This window comes from Lampris incognitus, chromosome 1 (genome assembly GCF_029633865.1).
Source record: "Lampris incognitus isolate fLamInc1 chromosome 1, fLamInc1.hap2, whole genome shotgun sequence".
NCBI lineage: Eukaryota > Metazoa > Chordata > Actinopteri > Lampriformes > Lampridae > Lampris > Lampris incognitus.
In genome coordinates this window covers 103,151,585-103,176,396 of record NC_079211.1, presented here as the reverse complement: position 1 = coordinate 103,176,396, position 24,812 = coordinate 103,151,585, and the positions used below count along the sequence as shown (strand labels likewise).

The following is a 24,812-nucleotide window of genomic DNA, read 5'->3' as shown; positions in this document are numbered from 1 at the left end:
AATTATAATTATAATCCTCCGCGACCCTGAGTAAGGATAAGTGGTTTCAGTAATGAATGATGAATTATAATCCTGTCACTCACCACACTAGATGGTATGTCAATGCCTAATTATGGTCTGCATGGTAAAAACCTGTATTTCATATCAAAGTGCCAAACCACATCTGAATGATTAAACAAGTTGAGCAGGTAATGTACAGTGCCTTACAAAAAGTCAACGTCCTTGACAGTCATCACTAATTTCTGGAATATAAAATCAGTCAGTAAAGACTTAATGGCACTTTTCATACAAGCAAATGTAACACAAAGTGCTTCTTCGCACAATAAAACAATAAAATCTCCACCCCCAGGGCATCTGGGTAGCGTAGCGGTCTATTCCATTGCCTACCAACACAGGGATCTCCGGTTCTAATCCCCGTGTTACCTCCGGCTTGGTCGGGCATCTCTATAGACACAATTGGTTGTGTCTGCGGGTGGGAAGCTGGATATGGGTATGTGTCCTGGTTGCTGCACATCTGGTCGGTCGGGGTGCCTGTTCGGGGCGGGGGGGATAGCGTGAGCCTCCCACGTGCTACGTCCCCCTGGTGAAACTCCTCACTGTCAAGTGAAAAGAAGTGGCTGGTGACCCCACATGTATCAGAGGAGACATGTGGTAGTCTGCAGCGCTCCCCATATCGTCAGAGGGGGTGGAGCAGCAACCGGGATGGCTCAGAAGAGTCAGGTAATTGCCTGGATACAATTGGGGAGAAAAATAGGGGAAACCCCCCCCCCCCTAAAACAAACAACAACTAACTAACAGGTCAAAAAAAAGTACAGACAAATTGTTATAAAAGTACAGACAAGTTTAAAACTGAGTTAGTAAAATGAATATAAAAGTGCCATAAAAACGGATTAATTAAAAGTAACAACAGAGCAGAATATATAAAATTAGCAAAATGTACAAAACACACACACACTTAAACTTAGCCATAGGCTATTTTAAAGAGTACGTTTTTAACCTAAAAGATACTCACAAATTTGTTCCTGAACAATATTATTTTGCGAACCCATAAGCTCTAACAGAATTTTCCTAAAGTCAAAATAAGTTTATGTTTCGCTGACTTGTTATTAATAAATAAAAAACTAAAAGATAGTGCTTGCATAAGTATTCAACCCCCACATATCAATACTTTGTAGAGTACCCTTTTGCTGCAATAACAACCATGACTTTCTTGGGGTAAGTATGCACAAGCTTTGCACATTCTGCTGGAGTAATTTTTGCCCATACTTCATGGTAGAATTTGTACAGGTCTTTCAGGTTAGTGGGATGGCATCCCTGGACTGCAATTTTCAGTCTGTGCCACAGATTTTCAGTGGGGTTGAGGTCTGGACTTTGACTTGGCCACTCCAGAACGTTCACCTTTTTGTTGTTGAGCCATGCCATTGTTGCTTTAGCCTTGTGCTTAGGATCATTGTCCTGCTGGAAGGTGAACCTTCTCCCAAGCTTCAGTTTGATGGCAGACTGCAACAGGTTTTCTTCCAATAGTTCCCTGTATTTAGCTCCATCCATTCTTCCCTCAATCTGAACAAGGTTCCCAGTGCCTGCAGATGAAAAGCAACCCCACGGCGTTATGCTGCCGCCGCCATGCTTCACCATAGGGAGGGTGTTTTCTAGGGTATGAGCAGTGTTAGGTTTGCGCCACATATAACGCTTTGAGTTTTGGCCAAAAAGCTCGACTTTCATATCATCTGACCACAAAACCTTTACCCACATCCTAACTGGGTCTCTCTCGTGCTTTTTTTGAAATTATTTTTGAAATTCCTTACATTTGCAGTAAAACAGAGAAATACAAACATGTGTGGAGTACAAAATGTACTCCATATGCACTCCGTATGTACTCTGTAGTTTTCCACTTCTCTGTGTGTATGAAACTTCTCACTCAATGCAGACACACATACCCATTGTTTTCATGTGTGCTCCCATGGGGTCACATAGCCACCTTATCATGATTGCGTCCCCTTTGCCACGTCCCAGGCACTGGGACAGCAAAGATAAGAGTAATGGACATACAGACACTCACCAGGCACAGAGCATGATTAACTCAGATGGTTTCCTGCATACCTTTGTAAGACGACACCTTAGTTAATGCAGGAAACATTGGGTATGACGCGACGGACTGTTCTATAAAATACCACTACCTCCAGCCCAGGGGCAGAGCATATCCTCACAGACGAACCTCTGTGTGGCCTTATGTCTCTCCATCTGCAGATGCATTACAGATTCTCTGTTTGCTCCAATATTTGTCCGATGATTATTCTCCCCAGAAGTTGCTGGGGCAAGAGCCCATTAAAGGATAAAGGAAAATCCACACATGCCTGTGGTGGCAAAAATCCCATGCATCATACAGATGGTGACGTATCACCCAGCATTATTTTTCCTGTGCGGACATGTGTTGACACCATACTACATAGCATTTTAATAAACGGGGAATCTTAGCACATTGTCAATATTGTGATATCCACAGGTAAATTCTTGGATTACTTTGCAAGCTCTTGTTGATACTCATTGTTACGTCTGTGAATAGTCTTTAAGACCTGCGTTATAAGTCCAATGTAAACAAAGCAATGTCTAGCACTGGTTTCTGAGGGAGCTGTTAAGGGCCACATCCACAGTAACTGCAAACTATTGGCAGCATGCTTCTTTTTTTCTTTTTTTTTTATCTAAACCAATATTGAAATAAAAGTTCTCTAACGCATCAAACTCTACAGCATCAAAAAAGGATAAGAATTAGACATTAAAACACAGAAGACAGAGAATAGTGAGGCAACCTATAGGTTTTGGCATGGCTTTCTAGCCTACTGACCCCCACAAAATGTAAGAAGTTAAACAAAAAAAGAAAGAAATAAAAAAACCTCATATACCATCTCCAATACATCTTACCCCACGCACTGCACTATTTAACCAAAATCCAACATCACCTTCCCTCTTTCCCCAATCACAAAAAAGTGCTCCCCTCCACAAATCCACTAATAAACTCTTCTTCTCTAACATAACGATACAACATATTAACATCTCTTTCCGTTATACTTTGAAAAATATTCCACACCTCAGTTTTCCTCTGTTCATAATGGGCTATATTACTCCTTAACTTTGCAGCAAACCTTGCATATCATCTCGTGCTTGGTAGCAAACTCCAAGCATGCTTTTATATGCATAGTTTTGAGCAACGATTTCTTTCTTGCCACCCTCCCATACAGGCCAGATTTATGGCGAGCCCGTGAAACGGTTGACTCATGCACATTTACTCCAGTTTCAGCCACTGACCTCTGGAGCTCCTTGGAAGTGATTGTAGGATCATCTGTGGCTTTCCTCACCAGCCCACATCTTGCTCGGACACTTAGCTTTGAGGGACGGCCTGTCCTACAAAGCGTCTGGGTGGTTTGATACAGCTTCCACTTTCTGATAGTGGATACAACAGTGTTGCGTGGGACATCCAAACACTTTGATATTGTTTTGTATCCCTTTCTCGCCTTCTGCATTTTAATCACTTCGTCTCTTACTTCAGTATTATGCTCCTTTGTCTTCATTTTCTGATGGCGTTCACGCCTGGCTAATGAATTTTACACAGAGTGCTTTTTATACCCATAAACGAGACTGTTACTTCAATATCTTACAGATGCACACTAATTATGTCCTATTGTGTTAACTTGAGTTTGTTTTAGGAATAATTTGTCATTTGTGTAAACTTGGAGCTTTCGGAGCACACGGGGTTGAATACTTGTGTAAAAACTATATTTTAGTTTATAATTTATTAATAAAACGTCAGCAAAACATAACTTATTTTGGCTTTGGGAACATGCAGTTAGAGCTTATAGGTTCACAAAAATAACATTGTTCAGGAACAGATGTGTGAGTATCTTTTATAATCCAGTACTTAGTAATGACTGTCAAGGGGGTTGAATACTTTTGCAAGGCACTGTAATTGCAGTGTAACAAGTCAAGCCAGGTTTATCGGTTTCAGTGTTCTGTTTCACTTCCTGATAGAGTGGCTGCTGGTATTTCAGGGGGTTTGATACCTTCTGTTTTTATTATTTTTAGCTGATTAATTGCCTTCCCTGTGAACCATATTTAATGTCTGTCTTTGGGAGGATGGATTTCGTCACTGATCAATAGCGAACAAGGATTTGACACACAAAAAAAGGTTCATTGTACAAGAAAAGTATCACAGATTGATCAACCACTTTTTACCAGTATCTAGCCTAGATTTACAGTATCATTTCAAACTTTGATTACAATAATGGGATCACTTATCAAGGAGTCAAATTTTAATCAAGTTAAATTTTGCTTTGGTTCTCCTGTAAAATAATTAACGTTACGAAAAACGGTTACAAAATCTACCAGCGTAAAGTTTTAGTCCTGTGGTCCTCTAACCCATTCATTTTTGCTGTTCTCCTCTCAGCTTGTGTAAAGGTAGGACGCTGTATTCTGTGGTGCGAGATGCCAAGGTGGTTCTGGATGTCAACAAGACCCGACAGATAGCACAGGAGATGGTCAAGGTAGTGGCCCTAAATGCTGACTCCACATAATGCTTCTGTGGTACTCGTCATTTCTGCAGAAATGTCACTTAACATAAAAACCTGTGCCACTTTTTATTTCTAGGGGATGGGCTACCTTCACGCTAAGGGGATTTTACACAAAGACATGAAATCCAAGAATGTGTTTTATGACAATGGAAAAGTAGTCATTACTGATTTTGGACTCTTCACCATTTCTGGAGTTCTGCAAGCTGGCAGGTAATTTTGGTCTCAAGAGACATGCCATTCGTCATAAAAATCTGATCAGTCACAATCACAATCTTTCATTTGGTAAATGTACAAAGATTCTGACTTTGGTGTATATATATATATATATATATATATATATATATATATATATATATATATATATATATATATTGATAGCTAACAAAATTATAAAGCATTTGATGATGTGCTTAGGATGGAGACAGTGTACGACATATATTAGACAGTTGACTATATAAATCCCTTCACATATGTGTTAGTCTTAGCAATTTTATCAGATTATGATATTCAGCTGCACTGTAATATTTCTTATGTTCTATACTGTAGCATTCAGCACAGTCTGAAATTCAACATAGACTTAATTCTAAAAATGCAGAACTCAAAAGATTTTGTGAACTATATTTAGTGTGTGATTACTTTGAACATAATTTATTTCTATCCACTACTTTCGGCTGCTCCCGTTAGGGGTCGCCACAGCGGATCATCCATTTCCATTTCTTCCTGTCTTCTGCATCTGTCTTTTGAACATAATTGATTTGATTAACTAGAATTGTGTTCTGGGAAGTTGCAACAACTTGGCAACAATTCTCCATGAGGGAGAGATCGACCTCCTCATCCAGTTTAGTCATCCTTGAGGAGAAAGCAACAGATAATGGTCTCCAAAAAATATGCTAAACAAACGTTCTGTCAAAAGAGTAGCTCAAAGATGGAAAAAAAGAAAACTACAGAGATTTAACTCTATACAGGTCAATTCTATGATCAAGCCAGAAATCTAAATGATAAATATGACTGAACTAAGTACATACAGTATTGAGTCCATCTTTTTTGTAAAAGAAAAAAGAATGAATATCAATTTATTTCTTTTTTGTCATGATTAATATAAATCTCTGAACATCTCTGAGTGGGTCCATCAAGTAGATGCACATTGACTTGAGGTTCGACATTTGAAACATAATGAGCCATAAGAATGTTTTAAGAAATTGCTTAAAATGTGAGCTTAATTGGGGATGAAAGGGAAACAAAGCCTTCTGTTTACTAAGATTAGAAGTTCCACTGGGACCGGACTTGTGTCAAGTTTGCTTTAAGCACTCAGAACTCTCTGTAGGGAGAAAGGGCTAATTTAGCAATTCAAAGGTTTAGTCAAATCATTTCAAAGGTTTACCAACATCAATCTCAGCACATTTGTGGACACCTTTGAACGGCGTTAAGGAAAATTCTTTAATTAAATGTAGCTTGTTATCAAATGAGCAACACTCTGAAACTGAGGAAACTTCTAAAGAATGAACTATTTTACTTACACTGGTCTCAAAATCACTGTAGTGCCGGCACCAAAATGTGTAACCCTCTGCAAGTGAGGGAATTATTAACTCTTATAAAAGGTTCGTAATAATAATAGTAATAAAAACTGTTTTTCTCAGAACAACACAGTATATCATTGGCAGAGCTGTGAAAGTACATACACTGTTAAAGATTTGCACTATATTATTTTTTTATTTTTTGCCACTCCACAGCAGGAGAGAGGACAAACTCAGAATTCCCAGTGGTTGGCTGTGTCACCTGGCACCGGAAATCATCTGCCACCTTTCTCCGGAAACAGAGGAGGACAAACTTCCTTTCTCCAAACAGTCAGATGTCTTTGCTTTCGGGTAAGTGCTGAGGAGGAAATTATCCAAGAGCTAGACAATGTCAATGTCTATTTATGATGTTCTTGTTCTCTAACATCCCATCCATCCATCCATTATCCAAACCGCTTATCCTGCTCTCTGGGTCACGGGGATGCTGGAGCCTATCCCAGCAGTCATTGGGCAGCAGGTGGGGAGACACCCTGGACAGACGGCCAGGCCATCACAGGGCCCACACACACACACACACACACACACACACACACACACACACACACACACACACACACACCCATACACACATACACACATTCACACCTAGGAACAATTTATTAGGGCTGATTCACCTGACCTACATGTCTTTGGACTGTGGGAGGAAACTGGAGCACCCAGAGGAAACCCACACAGACATGGGGAGAACATGAAAACTCCACACAGAGGACGACCCGGGACGACCCCCATGTTTAGACTACCCCGGGGCTCAAACCCAGGACCGTCTTGCTGTGAGGCGACCGCAGTAACCACTGCGCCACTGTGCCTCCTGTTCTCTAACTTATAGCTGACAAAAAACTTAAAGTTAGAACGAGTAGGATTTGTTGGTTGCGGTTTGTAAACACAACATTCAAATTTGGCTCCCCCCCCCCAGCTCAACGACATCAGAAGCACAGCGTCCCCTGACCGCAGTTGCCAGAACACATCCCAGTGTGCAGGCCAACTCTGCGTTGCTCTTCATTCCCATTCAGTGCTTACTAGTGGGTGAAAGAAAGCCAACCCCAGATTCACTCTCATTTTGGAACGAGCTTTGTCCACTTGGCGTTCCGCCTTGCTATATTTGTGTCTTTTTGCCACTGTGACTGCCAGTTTTGTAACTTCCTCTTGGATGTGTGATTACAGTCTCGATCTGGCACCTGGTTACTACGTTTTTATAGAGTCCCACTGCCCAAAGGTTAATGCTCAGAAACGTCCCACATGCAGCAAAATAAGAAAATACAGAGGACAGGGTCTCTGCAGATATAGACACCGCCATATAAGTGATGTTTGAGAGGGATTATTTTTGTATGACTCTATTAGGGGTTTCAAAGAATAGTCGACTAGTGGACTATCAAAACCACTAGTCGACACTGCATTGTTGTAGACTTATTATAATTCTAATCGTGCATATGTGGTTTCAGCGCTGTGCAATAATAAAGAAGTGGCAATGCATCTACAGCAGATATCGGCTGTGACAACCCCTAACGGGAGCAGTCAAAAGTAGTGGTGGTAGTAGTAGTAATGGTGACTTCATGGCAGTGATTTATTAGTCTATCCAGACAGCCAAACTGACACACACAAAAAAAGAATACATAAATGTGTTTTAAATAATGTACACTCGTAGTCAATCAAGACTGAAATTGTTTTGTTGAATAAGCTGGAATAAGCCGTTATATTCAACATAGCAAGGGTTCCCCCCCTTCATGAAAGCCGCCTTGTTCAGAACATGAGACCACATGGGCTTACTTGCCATAGAAGAAAAGCTTTGTGCTTGTTGGCTAAAGCTGCTGCATGTCCCTTGTCTGCTCAGCTCATGTCAGACATGGAGGATCATCGATATGCCTCACTGGGCTGACACAGCAGTACAGTCTGTAACAAATAGGCTCAAAAAGACAAAAGTAGAAAACTTTGAGACCATCAACAGCAGAAAACAATGGAGAATATTGTTTTGGCCTTCTCAAGATCGAAAGCCCTGAAAATGTACAAATGATTTCCAAGTGATGCCGAAGTTGCTTTGCCTGATATCGGTGTAAACTTGTTACACTCCATTTCCATCTTCAGTCTGACACTGCCTCTACTCTATCCGATTTCTGTCGGGGAGGGGCATTCGATTTTCCCTAACCAATCGCTAGAGACCAATTTATCCACCTGAATCTAATTCTCTTTAAGTCAACACTGATGTGTAGCCATGCCAACATACTGGTTTTGCTGGGGTTTTAAGAATGGAGCAGAGCAAAATTAAAACAAACTACGATGTCGGGACGATATTGAAACGACATGCGGGGCAGGCTAAGCTAACTGCTAGCCCATGCAGACCGGCAGTTCCGACAGTCATCCTGGCTTGCGTTTGTTCCCTTATATAGTGATTTTTTTTTTGATACATGTATAAGTATGTGTGTTCTTGAAATTCTTGTAGTTTTTGAATGTGTTTTGTCTTTGTGTTGCATTGTTGTGAGCTAGGGGAAATGAAATGAAATGACAAAGTGTTCCTGATTCCTGATCTAATAAAGATTTAAACAAGCGGTGCTGAAGTCCTTTTGCGTGAATTAAATTAACAATCATAATGACAACTGTCATGACATGAGACAAGTCCACTACTTTACTAGCCAGTGCTTGCTGATGGATCACACAGTTGTAACCAAGCATATTTCTGCCTGGTGTGGGATTTGATCCGGGGTTGTGCTGCACCACGAGGCAAACATCGCTAGCCACTCGACTAAAGGGGGCTGACCCAGTGAGTATTTTTGTAGGTTACAGAAGATCCTGGGTATATTGGGAGAAGGACGCTGAATATGGAGCTGCCAGGGAAGAGGAAAAAAGGAAGGCCAAAGAGGAGGTTTATTGATGTGGCAAGGGAAGACATGCAGGTGGCTGGTGTGACAGAGGAAGATGCAGAAGACAAGAAGAAATGGAAGATCCGCTGTGGTGACCCATAACAGGAGCAGCTGAAAGTAGTAGTAGACAGTAGTCACCTTCTCCCGGAAACGTGCCTTCGCGCTTTGTTATTCCCACGCTCCGAAGAGACTTCTGAGGAGCTGCATGCTTCCGGACACTTCCAGATCCCAACGCTGCCACCAATGTAACACAGCATATTTCCATCCGCTGCAGGATTCGACTCAGGGTTATACTAGGCCACAAGGCGACATTGCTAGCCGCTCAACTAAACAGGGCTGACCCCTGGCGATCGGCCAGTGAGTCTTTTTGTAGGTTACAGTAGTCACTGATAGTTCACAAACTTAGAGAAATCGGGATCACGACGGCACAGTGCAACAAAGCCCGAACACGGTACATGTTTAATGTCCCCTTTGTTTTTGAATTCTTTGCATAATGTCTCGGCAGCAACGGCCATTGCCTCCTTGTATAGCTCTCCATCCGTGAACGGTTTGTTATATTTAGCCAAAAGATAGCTGACACAGAAGGATGCCTCTGTGGCAGCCTTACTTTTAAGCTGTTGGTTTGGTAAAAAGTGACTGATGTGCTTTCAATATAGTCTTGTGCTCATCAACTTTCTTTGAATGAAGCGTACTCTTTAGTGGGTAGGTGTCTTTGAACTTGGGGTGGGTGGTGTTGTGGTGCCGCTCCACATTACCTTTTTTTGCAAGCGCTACAGCCTGGTGACAAATCAGGCAAATCATTTTGTCCTTTACTATGGTGAACAGAAAATCATGTTCCCATTATACGTGAAAATAATATGTTTATTGCTTTTTCCATTGTGCACCCGCCATCATGTATCGTTGAGCTTGATAGCTCGTGAGCATAACAAGAAGTGCCTGAGCTAGTTAAAGCGGGAGTCAGGGACGTAATTTGTCAGCCATTAACCCGGAAACTGTATTTGGTTGGCCAGATATACCCCTTCCCCGCCCCTCGACCACCGTCACTACACACAGGGCTCACTTGAAATTAAAATAAATAATAGATAAAAACATGTTGACATTTATGTTTTTTTCTGATTTTGAAAACTTCTCATGGTCGACTTGGAATGCTTCCAAGATCAACTTGTTGATCATGATCGACGGTTTGGCAACTCTTGACCTAACAGCACCGTCAATTTCAGTCACACCCTGGTTACATCCCATATTGTCTACTGTAATTCTATCTTCTTTGGTCTTCCCCTCAAGTTTCTTCATAATCTTCAATTGGTCCAGAATTCAGCTGCCCGTATCATTACCAGAACTCCTTCCATAGATCATAATCACTCTGTTCTTCAGCAACTCCATTGGCTCCCTGTTAAATACCGTATCGACTTAGCTTCTCACCTTTAAGGCTTTTAATAAGGCTCCTTCGTATCTTTCCAAATGCCTTCATATCCACTCACCCTTACATACGCTCAGATCATCTTCTGCCATCTAACTCACACCATCTGCCCGCTCGCATGGGGGGGGGGGGTCTACAGCCTTCAGTCGTTCTGCCCCCTGCCTCTGGAACTCTCCCACAAGACAATAGTAATATTGTCTCTTTCAACCTTCAAATCCAATCTCAAAACTCAAATTCGCAACTTTATTGTTAGGTACTGTTAGGTGGCTTAACAAATGTATTTATTTGTGTTGCTGTTTTTTTTTATTTCCTTTATTTAGAGCTGAATCTTTGGCTGGGTGGCGTGGCAGTCTATTCCATTGCCTACCAACACAGGGATCCCGGTTCGAATCCCCGCGTTACCTCCGGCTTGGTCGGGTGTCCCTACAGACACAATTGGCCGTGTATGCGGGTGGGAAGCCGGATGTGGGTATGTGTCCTGGTTCTGCACCAGTGCCTCCTCTGGTTGGTTGGGTGCCTGTTTGGGGAGGAGGGGTAACTGGGGTGGTACTATCTCGGAGTAGGATAGTGTGTGGAAGTGACGTAACAATAGCAGAACTCCAAACTTGTAGTCTTTTTTGTTGTTAATGTTACATGAATCTACTACTACTACTTTTGGCTGCTCCCGTTAGGGGTCGCCACAGCGGATCATCCGTTTCCATTTCTTCCTGTCTTCTGCGTCTTCCTCTGTTACACCAGCCACCTGCATGTCTTCCCTCACCACATCCATAAACCTCCTCTTTGGCCTTCCTCTTCTCCTCTTCCCTGGCAGCTCCATATTCAGCATCCTTCTCCCAATATACTCAGCATCTCTCCTCCACACATGTCCAAGCCATCTCAATCTTGCCTCTCTTGCTTTGTCTCCAAACCGTCCAACCTGAGCGGTCCCTCTAATATAATCGTTCCTAATCCTGTCCTTCTTCGTTACTCCCAGTGAAAATCTTAGCATCTTTAACTCTGCCACCTCCAGCTCTGCCTCCTGTCTTTTCGTCAGTGCCACTGTCTCCAAACCATATAACATAGATGGTCTCACAACCATCTTGTAAACTTTCCCTTTAACTCTTGCAGGTACCCTTCTGTCGCAAATCACTCCTGACGCACTTCTCCACCCACTCCACCCTGCCTGCACTCTCTTCTTCACCTCTCTACTGCACTCCCCGTTACTTTGGACAGTTGACCCCAAGTATTTAAACTCAAATGCCTTTGTCACCTCCACTCCTTGCATCCTGACCATTCCATTGTCCTCTCTCTCATTCACGCATAGGTATTCCATCTTGCTCCTACTGACTTTCATTCCTCTTCTCTCCAGTGCATACCTCCACCTCTCCAGGCTCTCCTCAACCTGCACCCTACTCTCGCTACAGATCACAATGTCATCCGCGAACATCATCGTCCATGGAGACTCCTGCCTGATCTTGTCCGTCAACCTGTCCATCACCATTGCAAACAAGAAAGGGCTCAGAGCCGATCCTTGATGTAATCCGACCTCCACCTTGAACCCATCTGTCATTCCAACCGCACACCTCACCATTGTCACACTTCCCTCATACGTATCCTGCACCACTCCTACATACTTCTCTGCAACTCCTGACTTCCTCATACAATACCACACCTCCTCTCTTGGCACTCTGTCATAAGCTTTCTCTAAATCTACAAAGACACAATGCAACTCTTTCTGGCCTTCTCTATACTTCTCAATCAACATTCTCAAAGCAAACATCGCATCTGTGGTGCTCTTTCGTGGCATGAAACCATACTGCTGCTCGCTGATCGTCACCTCTCCTCTTAACCTAGCTTCTATTACTCTTTCCCAAATCTTCATGCTGTGGCTGATCAACTTTATACCTCTGTAGTTGTTACAGTTCTGCACATCGCCCTTGTTCTTGAAAATCGGTACCAGTATGCTTCTTCTCCACTCCTCAGGCATCCTCTCACTTTCCAGGATTGTGTTAAACAATCTAGTTAAAAACTCCACTGCCATCTCTCCTAAACATCTCCATGCCTCCACAGGTATGTCATCAGGACCAACTGCCTTTCCACTCTTCATCCTCTTCATAGCTGCCCTCACTTCCTCCTTGTTAATCCACTGAACTTCCTGATTCACTATCCCTACATCATCCAACCTTCTCTCTCTCTCATTTTCTTCATTCATCAGCCCCTCAAAGTATTCCTTCCACCTTCTTAGCACACTCTCCTCGTTTGTCAGCACATTTCCATCTCTATCTTTGATCGCCCTAACTTGCTGCACATCCTTTGCAGCTTGGTCCCTCTGTCGAGCCAATCGGTACAAGTCCTTTTTTCCTTCCTTAGTGTCTAACCTGTCATACAACTCACCATACGCCTTTTCCTTTGCCTTTGCCACCTCTCTTTGCTTTACGCTGCATCTCCTTGTACTCCTGTCTACTTTCTTCATCTCTCTTACTATCCCACTTCTTCTTTGCCAACCTTTTCCTCTGTATAATTTGCTGTACTTCCTCATTCCACCACCAAGTCTCCTTGTCTTCCTTCCTCTGTCCTGATGACACACCAAGTACCTTCCTAGCTGTCTCCCTCACTATTTCTGTAGTGGTTGTCCAGCCATCTGGCTACTCTTCACTATCACCCAGTGCCTGTCTTAACTCCTGCCTGAACTCCACACAACAGTCTTCCTTCTTCAACTTCCACCATTTGATCTTCGGCTGTGTCTTCACTCGTTTCCTCTTCTTGGTCTCCAAAGTCATCCTACAGACCACATCCGATGCTGCCTAGCTACGTTCTCCCCTGTCACCACCTTGCAGTCTCCAATCCCTTTTAGATGGCACCTTCTACATAAGATATAGTCCACCTGTGTGCACTTTCCTCCACTCTTGTATGTCACCCTGTGTTCCTCCCTCCTCTTGAAATATGTATTCACCACAGCCATTTCCATCCTTTTCGCAAAATCGACCACCATCTGTCCTTCCACATTTCTCTTCTTGACTCCATACCTTCCCATCACCTCCTCATCACCTCTGTTCCCTTCACCAACATTTCCATTGAAGTCCGCTACAATCACCACTCTCTCCTCCTTGGGTACCCTCTCCACCATGTCGTCCAACTCACTCCAGAATTCTTCTTTTTCATCCATCTCACACCCAACTTGCGGGGCATATGCGCTGATAACATTCAGCAATAAACCTTCAATTTCCAGCTTCATACTCATCACTCTGTCTGACACTCTCTTCACCTCCAGCACACTCTTGACATAGTCTTCCTTCAGAATTACCCCTACCCCATTACTCCTCCCATTCACACCATGGTAGAAGAGTTTGAACCCACCTCTGATACTCCTGGCCTTACTCCCCTTCCACCTGGTCTCTTGCACACACAGTATGCCTACCTTTCTTCTTTCCATCATGTCAGCCAGCTCTCTCCCTTTACCAGTCATAATGCCAACATTCAAAGTTCCAACTCTCACCTCCACATGCCTACCCTTTCTCCTCTCTAGCTGCCTCTGGACATGCTTTCCCCCTCTCCTTCTCCTTTGCCCAACAGTAGCATAGTTTCCACCGACACCCTGCTGGTTAACAGTACCGGTGGCAGTCATTGGTAACCCGGGTCTCGACCGAGCCGGTATGTAAGTCTTATTTATGATCCGCATATTTGATTTGGCGAAGATTTTACGCCGGATGCCCTTCCTGATGCAACCCTCCCCATTTGTCCGGGCTTGGGACCGGCACTAAGGATGCGCTGGCTTGTGCATCCTCAGTGGCTGGGTTGTTAATGTTACATGAATAAATCTGTGAAATGTGGTAAAAGTATGTCTTTTATAACAGAGGAACATTTTGCTAAAATGGTAAGTTTCTTTTTTAATGATTTAAAACTTAGAAAATTGTTTGTTGTTCATATTTATAGTTATATATTTGAGCCCTTATAACAAGCTGACGTGTTCAAAATTATGTTGTGCTTTGTAAGTTCATTGATACACATTGATAAACTATGCCATGTAACATTTCACCCAAATAATATGAAATGATGAAATGGCTTAAACAATAAAAACGATACATGAGGAAATATTCACCATGATTTGGGCAGCATATTTTAATGCCTTTTAGGGCCAATGTAACTGAATCCATACCTTGGAGAATGCAGCAACATACATTAGCTCGCACTCACTTGAATATATGCATGTAATAAGGTTTAGCAACGGTGCTTTGTAACCAGAGAAATCGAATACTGGCATTAATTCCGACGGTGAAATATACGTTCGCCTAAGCCACAGGTTAGATTTATTCAGTTGTATTCATGTGTCACGACGAGTTATTAGCCTACTTAGCTAGTTACATTACCGATATGTACAAAGCCTGCCTGTCTAGCCCACTAGCTAGCGGCAAAAGGAGTGTTGTGTGTTGTGCCTCTTCTTTCCCCTTGCTAATATTACGTCACTTCTGCTTCCGTACTCTATCCTACTCCGAGATAGTAACCACCGGGAACTGGGGAGAATAGTGTGATCCTTCCACACGCTACGTCCCCCTGGTGAAATTCCTCACTGTCAGGTGAAAAGAAGCGGCTGGCCACTCCACATGTATCAGAGGAGGCATGTGGTAGTCTGCAGCCCTCCCCGGATCAACAGAGAGGGTGGAGCAGTGACCAGGATGGCTCGGATTAGTGGGGTAATTGGAAGGGTGCGGTTGGGGAGGAAAAGGGGGCAAAAAAAAAGAGAGCTGAGCCACTACTGTTGTCTATTTACCGTTGTCTAATAGCGTTCCCGGAGGACCCAGCCTGGTATGCCCGAACTGCATACCGGCTTGGGTCCTCCGGAAATGCTCCGACCAGCTGGCTGAGGTCTTCACAACTATATTTAACCTTTCATTGTCCCAATCCATAGTCCCAGCATGCTTCAAGACCGCCTCTATCTGCCCGCTGCTCCTATGCAATAGGATGGGTTAAATGCAGAGAACAAATTTCATTGTAACTAACTGACTAATAACTGCTTTCTGTCTCTGCGTTGTGTAGTTGAGTGAGACACGTACACCAGACTTGGGAGATCTGTGGGGTTTATTTTTCTTCACAAGAAAATAAAAGGCATCAATCACATAGCTTGTCCTCTTCATCTCTCCATACAGCTCCGAGCATACGTGCTCACTCAAAGTATAAAAACATAATAGTATAAAATATGAATGCACAGTATAAAACAGTATCCAAAGTATAGTAAAACAAAAAGTGCAATGAAAACAGTATAAAACACATTTGTGATAGTACAAATCATTAAATTATTTTACCCACATCAAACCATTTTCTTTTATAGTCCAAAAATATATGAAACATAGGCCAAAATAAATATGTCAAACCAGCATACACACAAGAAAAAAAACGGAAAAAAAAAAACACGGGCATCAGTCACATAGCTTGTCCTCTGCATCTCTCCATACTACAAAATATAATACAAAACATCACATGAAACACTACAAAACATTGCATCACCTATGAGGAGACGCCATTAAAATCCAACCATTGCATACTGCCTATTAACCCACAAAACCAGCATATACAAAGCCCCATTGAAGCTAGCACGAGGCTAATTAAATTAGCCAAACACACATGAATAATAGTCTAAATCAAAATTATATACAATGGAGGACAGACCAATAAGTTTGTTAGCACCTCACAGTACTGTGTGTATAGCCATAATATAACTTTAAACAAACAAATTAAGAAAATATGTAAGATAATTGAAAGAACATTAGAAAATGTGACTCACCAGCTCCGAGCATGCTCACTGAAGCTAGGCTCAGAGGTGTCACACCAGAACAGTGTCCCAAGGAACAAAAAGGTATGCATTTAAAACCGCTAGGGTGGAACCTATTTACAGGTAGGAACTAATCTTGGGGAAATTCACATCAATTAAAAAAAGGTTTCAGGGAAAAGAAATAAATCAAATAAAATAAGAAATTTGGCTCAGCTACATAACCATACAACAAGAAAATAATAAAGTGGCTTTCTTCTTACAGGGACACTGAGTACAGAAAGAGTGTAAAACAACTATTCTGTCATATTTGATTATCTGCAACTTTCACTCCCTTACTAATTGCAGTCAGGGAATAAAGACCCACATAAAATAATTTGTGTCTGGTCCCGCCACTTATGATCAGGCCACACAGTTTGTCAAAGTCGTGAATTCAGGGGAATCGAACCCAAGTAGCCCGGACCACGGGCAGCTGCAACTAAAGGTTCCGAGCCGTTAGCCAAAGCAGGGGCCAGCCACTCCGCTACTGTCGTGATTTTCACTGGGTCCATCTGCACCTGTCCCTGAGAAATTATGTATCCTAAAAAGGCTACGGTAGCAGCACAAAACTCTAATTTCTCGGCCTTCACAAGCAGTTTGTTCTCCACCAAGTGCTGGAGCACCTGGTGAATGTTTAAGTCCTTGGAATAGATTAATATCATCAAGATATACGAGCAAAAAACGCCCAATAATCTCTTAACACATCATTTACCAGGGCTTGGAACACAGCGGGGGCATTCGTCAGACCGAACGACATTACCAGCTACTCGAAGTGTGTTAAGTGCTGTCTTCCATTCATCCCCATCTCATGCACACAAGGTGGTAGGCATTGGAGAGCCAACTTGGAAAACACCATGGTGCTATGGAGGAAGAGCAAAAGCAGAGCTGATTAATGGCAATGGATGTTTGTTCTTAACAGTAATTGATTAAGGCTATGAAAATCAATGCATGGTCTGAATGAGCTGTCTTTCTTACAAAGAAAATCCTGCTCCCACCGGAGAAGAGGGGTGTATAATACCTGCCACCAGGGAGTCACAAATGTATGTTTCCATCGCCTCTTGTTCCGGCCGGGAGAGGTTGTAAAGCTGGGTGCTGGGCAGAGGTGCTCCGGGTTGCAAGTCTATGACAGTCATAGGGTGGTAGAGACAGGGCCTGGTGTTTGCCAAAAACTGAGGATAGATCATGATATACTGAGAGAACCATGGAGAGGTCTGGAGGCTCAGGATGAGACTGCATACAGGGGAGAGTCGGAGCAGAGGGTGAGTGCAAACAGTTATGATGACAAAATAAACTCCATGCGTTAATCTTACCCACGGTCCAGTTAAAGTATGGGTTGTGGAGTCTCAACCATGGGTGCCCAAGAACTTTGTCAATGATGTGAAAACTGATCCGGTGGTTGCCGGAGAGATGGAGGAGGAGGACAGGAATGGTCTTCTCTGTGACACGGACAAGGCACTGGCCATTTAAAGACTTTCAATATTTTAAAAGGAAGTACATTTTATTTGAACTCTGAAAGGAATTAGAACTCACCTGATCGCACAAAGTTGCTTTTTTTCCTCTGTATGACAATTGTGTACCTCTGTTGTAAATAAGTTTTTGGGAGAAAAAAAAAACTTGGCCTCCAGAGGCAGGTTGATGGGAGTAGTGTCCAGAGCCAGATGTCTGGCCACTTGCTGGGTCTAAAAACTTACATCGGCATCAACAAGAGCAGACAGAGGACAAGGCTGGCCCCACCACACCAAAGTGGCCTCCAGTTGAGGGTGAGAGAGTGAGGGGGTAAGTGGTGCGGCTCAGCAGTATCTCTTTCACTACTGCCAAGCCAACTCTTGCTGGGCATGCGGCTATAAAATGGCCAGCCTGGCCCCAGTATAGACAACTCCTCAAGTTGAACTGTTGCTGACGTTCCTCTGGAAAGGCAAGTCCAGCCCAGCTGCATGGGTTCCTGGTCAGGTGGAGTCTGGGCAAAAACGGACCGCTTACCCACCTTCTCCCTTCAGCGCTCCCAAAGGCAGTTATTGATTCGGATGGCCAAAACGATGAGTTCACCGAGCTTACTAGGCTCCTCCTGGGACACCATCTCATCCATGATGTTTTCATTAAACCCGAGTTGAAACGCCCCCTGGAGAGATTCATCGTTCCAGCTGCTCACCACGGCCAGAGCCCGAAAGTCAATGGCCATCTCAGCCACACTATGGTTCCCCTGCCAGAGAGAGATGAGCCAATTTGTTGCGTCCTTACCTCAAACCGGATGATCAAAAACCTTCCTCATCTCCAGAGTGAAACTGGTGTATATGTGGAGCAGACAGTGGTTTGCCTCTCCCACACCGGTTGCCCAGGCAAGCATGGGACCTCAGAGCAACCCAATTAGGTAGAGATCTCTGCACCCTCACTGGCGTACATATGAGGTTGATGTTCCAAACCAGAGAGCACTGTAACAGAGGCTCATCATATTGCTCAGGAGAGGGGACAGATGGTTCGCAGGGCGTGGGACTGGATGCTATGGGGAGGCTCAGGGCAGCCACACTGCTTTGGAGGTCCATGAGGGACTGCACAACAGCACCTACTTGGTCCGTGACGGTTCTCAGGGTCTTGTCATGCTGCCTGAGTAGTATGCCCTGATTAGCGAGGGCTTGCTGGAGCCCATCTGTGGTGGCTGGGTCTATACTGGCTAGATTGTACCGTTAACCAGGGCTGCAAGGGTGAACCCAATCTGCTGACACAGACATACCAGGGACTGGGCAGAGCAGGTAGGACTGTGGGAAACACAGAGAGCCAGATCTAGACAAAGAAACAAGTAACAGGCAATGTCTCAACACAAAGGATGGCCGTGTAGTCTGAACTGAGCAGGCACTACAAAGTGGACGTGGCAAGGCTGGGTATATAAGGAGTAGGATTGATTGCCATAGATGAGATGTAGGTGGTGGACCTCTGCTCTGCCTGCTGCACACCTACCTACAATCTCGAAGACACAAGACACACAAACAGGAGAGAAAAACTAGGGCAGGAGGAGTGGCCAAGATAAGGGAGACAATTAGGGAGACTGGGACGAAGAGAGTTAGTCCTGGGAGGGCGCGAGGGCGGCTGTGACACACTATATATTGGCTGTATTTCAAACAACATGTAGGCCAACTCATCACTGGACACAGATTGCCTCAAACCTTCTCTCGAAGAGACAGTTTATAGTCTTTAGAGTGGTAGAAAGTAACCTACGACTGCTGCAAGCTTGAGGTCACTCTGGGGTGGGTTTTAATGTAGGCTATATAATTCATTAAGGGTGGCACAATAGTATCTTCGTACTTGCTAAGGCAATGTGGCTAAACGTTGTCTTGAGATTATTAGCCAAAATTAGCGCTGCTACGCTCCCCTAATGTAAACCATACATATAATATGAGTTTTAAATTGTTACTCATACCTTCACAGAGTGCATATTGGACATTCGACAACCACCCATTGCATAGTGCATCATGGACATTTGGCCTAGCCATTACCACCACCCAAAATGACTTATCAGCCAAGGATAGGGCAGTACACTAGAGTATTCGCAATCACAAGATCACCAGTTCTATTCCTAATCGTAACATATTTGTCATCCCTCCTCCCTTTCCCCATCCTTCCCATTGCTCTCTACTATCAATCACTGCCGCGTTCCCCTACTCAAGCAAAACACAGACATACTGACACACAAACACACACTTTACCAATAATAATAAAAAGAGAATCATACGGAACAGCCAAACTAGCAGCTCCTAGGAATTGCACCTTTTCTAGAAGTGAATTGTTTTCGGTATTGCTATTATTTACATCAATTTCTTGAATACATTTCTGATAATTTCGTTTTTTGTTTTTTTTCCTATCACAAGTTCTAGTAATTCTATTCAATTTATTCCATTTTATTATCCAAGCCCCTTATCCTGCTCTCAGGGTCGCGGGGATGCTGGAGCCTATCCCAGCAGTCACTGGGCAGCTGGCGGAGAGACAACCTGGACAGGTTGCCAGGCCTTCACAGGGCCTACACACACACACACACACACACACACACACACACACACACACACACACACACACACACACACACACACACACACACATTCACATCTAGGGACAATTAAGGGTCCCGTTAGCAATAAAACAAAATTATTCCATTCTTAATTTAATCTGTTTTAATAATTATTTTGTGATTGATTTAATGTAGTATAAAAATTATCGGAATAGAGAGGGGGTGGCTAGAAGAAATCTAAAAAAACTCGTATGTCATTTGCACATAGCTGGGTGTATTCCGACTCGCTTCAGGTAGTGTTGGTACAATTACAGCCAGTGGACCAGGGCCAATACCCGGGCCAATTCCAGGCAGTCATTCAAAATGACATCAGGATGGCTCTGGCACATGACACCGGACTGACTACATACGTATCAGTCTCCGTGAATGAATAGGGCCCTAATTGTGCTGATTGTCCATTGATAACTGGGATATGCTGGTCACAGTAAAACGTCTTTATTTTTCAGCAAAAATACGTGTTTTTAAGGCCGTTTGATCTTACTTGCTTTCTTAATTGAATTTTACAGCTTACACTTGTTAGCAGCAGTCAGATTTGGGAAACTGACTCTAAAATCCTATTTCAAATCTGTCCTAAGTTAATTAAAAATGCCCAAGGCCTGTGTTCTTCCCTTACTGCCATTACTGATTCATTTGCGGGGGTGGAGACACTGCTCTGGTGACTCCTAACACAATTGCATTTTCAGATGGTCCCCCATATGGAGGTTTCATCACTATATCATTCTGAAGGGACGAATGCGGCATTGTGGTGCATGATGCCCAGCTGCTGCTCCCTGTTTGCCCCCGTGTTACCTTGAGGTGACACCCACGGTGATTTTACATATTCATTTCACAATCATCTTTAGGTTTTTGTTTTTTGGTGCTCTTATTCCTGTCAAAGGGCTGTTTTCATGCCACCCTATCATGATGTGTAAAAGCATTGTTGGTACGATATCCTTTTGAAAATAATACTGTCATATACTTTTATTATCAATAAAAACTGAATTGTTATTTTGTTCATTGTTTATTAAATTTTAAGCAAAGCTCAATTGAATTCTAATGCTTTTTTTCCCTGAAACACTGCAGTTGCATATATTTTTCCAGAGAAACCTGGATTATAATTCAAACACTCAGAATCATGATCAATCAATCGATCAATCAATCAGTCAATCCCGAGATCAAGTAAGGGACAGGTGATTGGAGTTGGGGTTGATCCCTATTGGGCATGAACACTGGTTTGGTTAAAGGATTAGTAAATGCTAGATTTTAGTGGGTGTATGTTGACAGGAAAGGAAATGTGAGGTGAGGGGTCCATGGTGGGTTTAAGATGGCTCAGTGGTAAAAGCAAAGTGACATCGGAACATTAAGTCACTGACGTCTTACATTAAGTATTGATTAAATCTAAGGTGGCTGGAAACTGGAAGATGGCATGCACATCTACAGTGCCCACTCTCTCCTTGCTGGCAGTTACATCTATGGCTATACCATCATGGCTTAAGTGCCTATGAGCAATACATGTGTCACCAAAACTACGTCAGGGATCTATACTGCAAGTAACCCTGAACGCTGACTGTGTCTTTTTCTGGGTTATGTGTGTGATATGTGAAAACTCCTAACTTCCAGTTACCGATTGTACCAGAACCATTTGTAAACTGCCCAATAAAAATGCTCCTTTACATTTTCTTCATCTTGCATCAGCCGAGATGTGAACCTGTGGTCTGTGTTTTGTTTTTGCTTTTTTAAATATAGGCAGTACTCTTGCTGCCCTTGACCAGACAAAAACCTACCGCATTGACCTTTTCCCACCCTTCTATCTTCACAGCACCATATGGTATGAGTTGCATGCACGTGAGTGGCCTTACAAGAGTCAGCCGGCAGAGGTGATCATCTGGCAGGTCGGAAGCGAGACGAAGCCCAACCTCACCCAGATCAACATGGGCAAGGAGATATCGGTAAACGCTCTTGTTTCAACACCTTCCCACTCTCCTTTTCCACATTGTGGTGAAGTTCTACACCATTGTGGTAGGTCCAATCCGCGCTATGTCTGTAGGTATTTGTCTTTTGTCTAACCTTAAAATTCCCCCTCGGGCACATGCCAACCTGGGTTTGTGCAGAGCAGTGACAGCAACCTCCTTTTCAAATGTCTACATTATTTTCTCTCTCTCCCTCTGCGGCGTACACTGATGTGTCTTAGTGCAAGTGACACTTTACATTGAAAGTATGAACTGTTGTTCTGAATTACTTAGAAATGTGTCAGTCATTTTGAGTTTGAGAACGAAGCAAGAGCTCACATGATTGAATGGGCGAGGTTGAGCACTGCCTCATGGATGGTGTTAAAGTTGTGTCATAATCCATAATTTATCAATCAATGATTTGTAGAATCATCCATGGATTTACATTAGCTACCTAAGCAAAAAAAAAAGAATCTTCTGGGTGTCCGGGTAGTGTAGCAGTCTATTCCGTTGCCTACCAACACAGGGATCGGTGGTTCGAATCCCCGTGTTACCTCCAGCTTCGTCAAGCGTCCCTACAGACACAATTGGCCGTGTCTGTGGGTGGGAAGCCGCATGTGGGTATGTGCCCTGATTGCTGCACTAGCGCCTCCTCTGGTCAGTTGTGGCGCCTGTTCGGGGTGAGGAGGAACTGGGGGGAACAGCGTGATCCTCCCACGTGCTATGTCCCCCTGGTGAAACTCCTCATTGTCAGGTGAGAAGAAGTGGCTGGCGACTCCACGTGTATCAGAGGAGGCATGTGGTAGTTTGCAGCCCTCCCCGGATCGGCAGAGGCGGTGGAGCAGCAACCAGGACAGCTTGGAAGAGTGGGGTAATTGGCCAGGTACAATTGGGGAGAAAAAGCGGGGGGGGGTAAAAAAAAAAGATATTATAACCCTCCCTTCAGTGATTAAAAAAAAAATCATGTTCAGCACAAACTGCCCTTGCTTACCTTTCCCTGGCAGTCACCTGTAACCTCTCTGCCCTGTCACATATTTCAGTTAGCAGATGGTGTCTGCTCGTCTTTTTATCTCACCTACCATCCAAACAATCCCTATGTGCTATCATTTTAGTAACAGACAACTTTTTCATACCCCGCTGGCCCAACACCACCCTTATCGTAGTCCTGTACCATAGGGTTGGTCTGGTAGACGACTATATAGGGAATCAGCAGTGGGCCAAGTCCATTGCTGGTAGATTTGTTGGGCTGATTTAAAGTCCTTTTTTCTCAAGCATTCAGTGTGACAGGCATGTTTGCCACAAATAGTGACAGCAGAACACGCAGCTGGGCCTTCATTCGAGATATGTAGCCTATGTCGGGCAACGTGAGCCCTCGCGTACCAGTCGAGGCACGATCACGTCCACACGACTGACAGGGTAATAACAGCTCATTTGAAAGACAGGCAGGTTAGCTGTGTTGTTCCCAGGTCTTTCTTCATTTGGAATCAAGCAACGGCGTGGATCGTCGCACCAAAATGTTTTTGCCATTTCTTTTAAACCGAAAGCAGACAGACATCAGACGTTTCAGCCAGAGACCATCATCACTGTTGAAACGTGTACTTGTCTGTCTGGCGCTGATGTATTCAGCATGGAAGGGGTGAAGGGATGGTGGAGCTGGATTGGAAAATTTGACACCTCACCAACCCTACTCTGCAGAAATATAAGTGGCCTAAAATTTATAGGGTTCTACCCCACCATGAATTTACAGAACCATAGCTCAGGGCTTTTAATTTTTTTAAATTATTATTACAGATCAAGTTGTTTCTCTCCTGAATGAAGCAGAATTGTTTTGTGTAAAATTACCAAAGCAGACATAGTTGCTGGTTGTTCATCAGCGTACCACAACCTGACAAACTCTGACCAAAGAAAATTATTTTCTGAATGAATCTTGACCCTCACCATCGACAAGCTTCCGTTTCGCCATTATGAGCTTCTAAAGCAGATTTTTATCAGCACATTTGTGTGTGTGTGTGTGGGGGGGGGGGTTCAGTTAGATCATATATCTGTATCTGTCTTTTCCCAGGACATTCTGCTTCTCTGCTGGGCTTACAAGCAGGAAGAGAGGCCCAGCTTCTCCAAGCTGGTCGAGTTACTGGAAAAGTTGCCAAAACGGAACCGTCGCCTCTCCCACCCGGGACACTTCTGGAAGTCAGCTGAGTATGTCAAATGAGCTAGGGACACAAAACAAAAAACAGCCACATTTAAAAGCCTACATGAGTTAAAAACAGATGACACCCCCTCTATGTGAGTGCACTGAGTCCTGAAGCCAGCCCAGTTATGAAACCTGCCCATCGTTGGTTTGTACTGTGATGGAATGTGGGCATGTGTGTGTCAGGATGGATAAGTTGATCAGTTGCCCCCCCTGGCTTTTCAAAATACTTGGGACACATGTTTTCATTGGTTTGATTTTAGTCATAAAGGGTATCTTTTTGTTTCATGGTCTCATTTACGAATTGTTCTGTTCAAACTTTTTGATTCATGGCATTTATTTTATTGATTTATCTCGTTTGTAATGAATGGAACTTTCCGGTATCACTTTTCACACCATTCTGACTTGACAAAAATGCATTGATGGGAACAAATGTAGATTTTGTTTTT

The 24,812-nt window shown here is 43.5% G+C and overlaps 1 protein-coding gene across 1 annotated transcript in view; it reads left to right on the top strand.

Annotated features, from left to right (window-relative positions):
* The window catches only part of ksr2 (kinase suppressor of ras 2), a 240,865-nt gene extending 216,481 nt beyond the window's left edge, over positions 1 to 24,384 (top strand). Inside the window, exons 17-21 of the mRNA XM_056289481.1 lie at positions 4,439 to 4,535; positions 4,639 to 4,772; positions 6,293 to 6,427; positions 22,046 to 22,175; positions 24,238 to 24,384. Coding sequence (XP_056145456.1) covers positions 4,439 to 4,535; positions 4,639 to 4,772; positions 6,293 to 6,427; positions 22,046 to 22,175; positions 24,238 to 24,384 — 643 coding nt within the window. The remainder of the gene's footprint in view (positions 1 to 4,438; positions 4,536 to 4,638; positions 4,773 to 6,292; positions 6,428 to 22,045; positions 22,176 to 24,237) is intronic.
* The last annotated feature ends 428 nt before the right edge of the window (positions 24,385 to 24,812 follow it).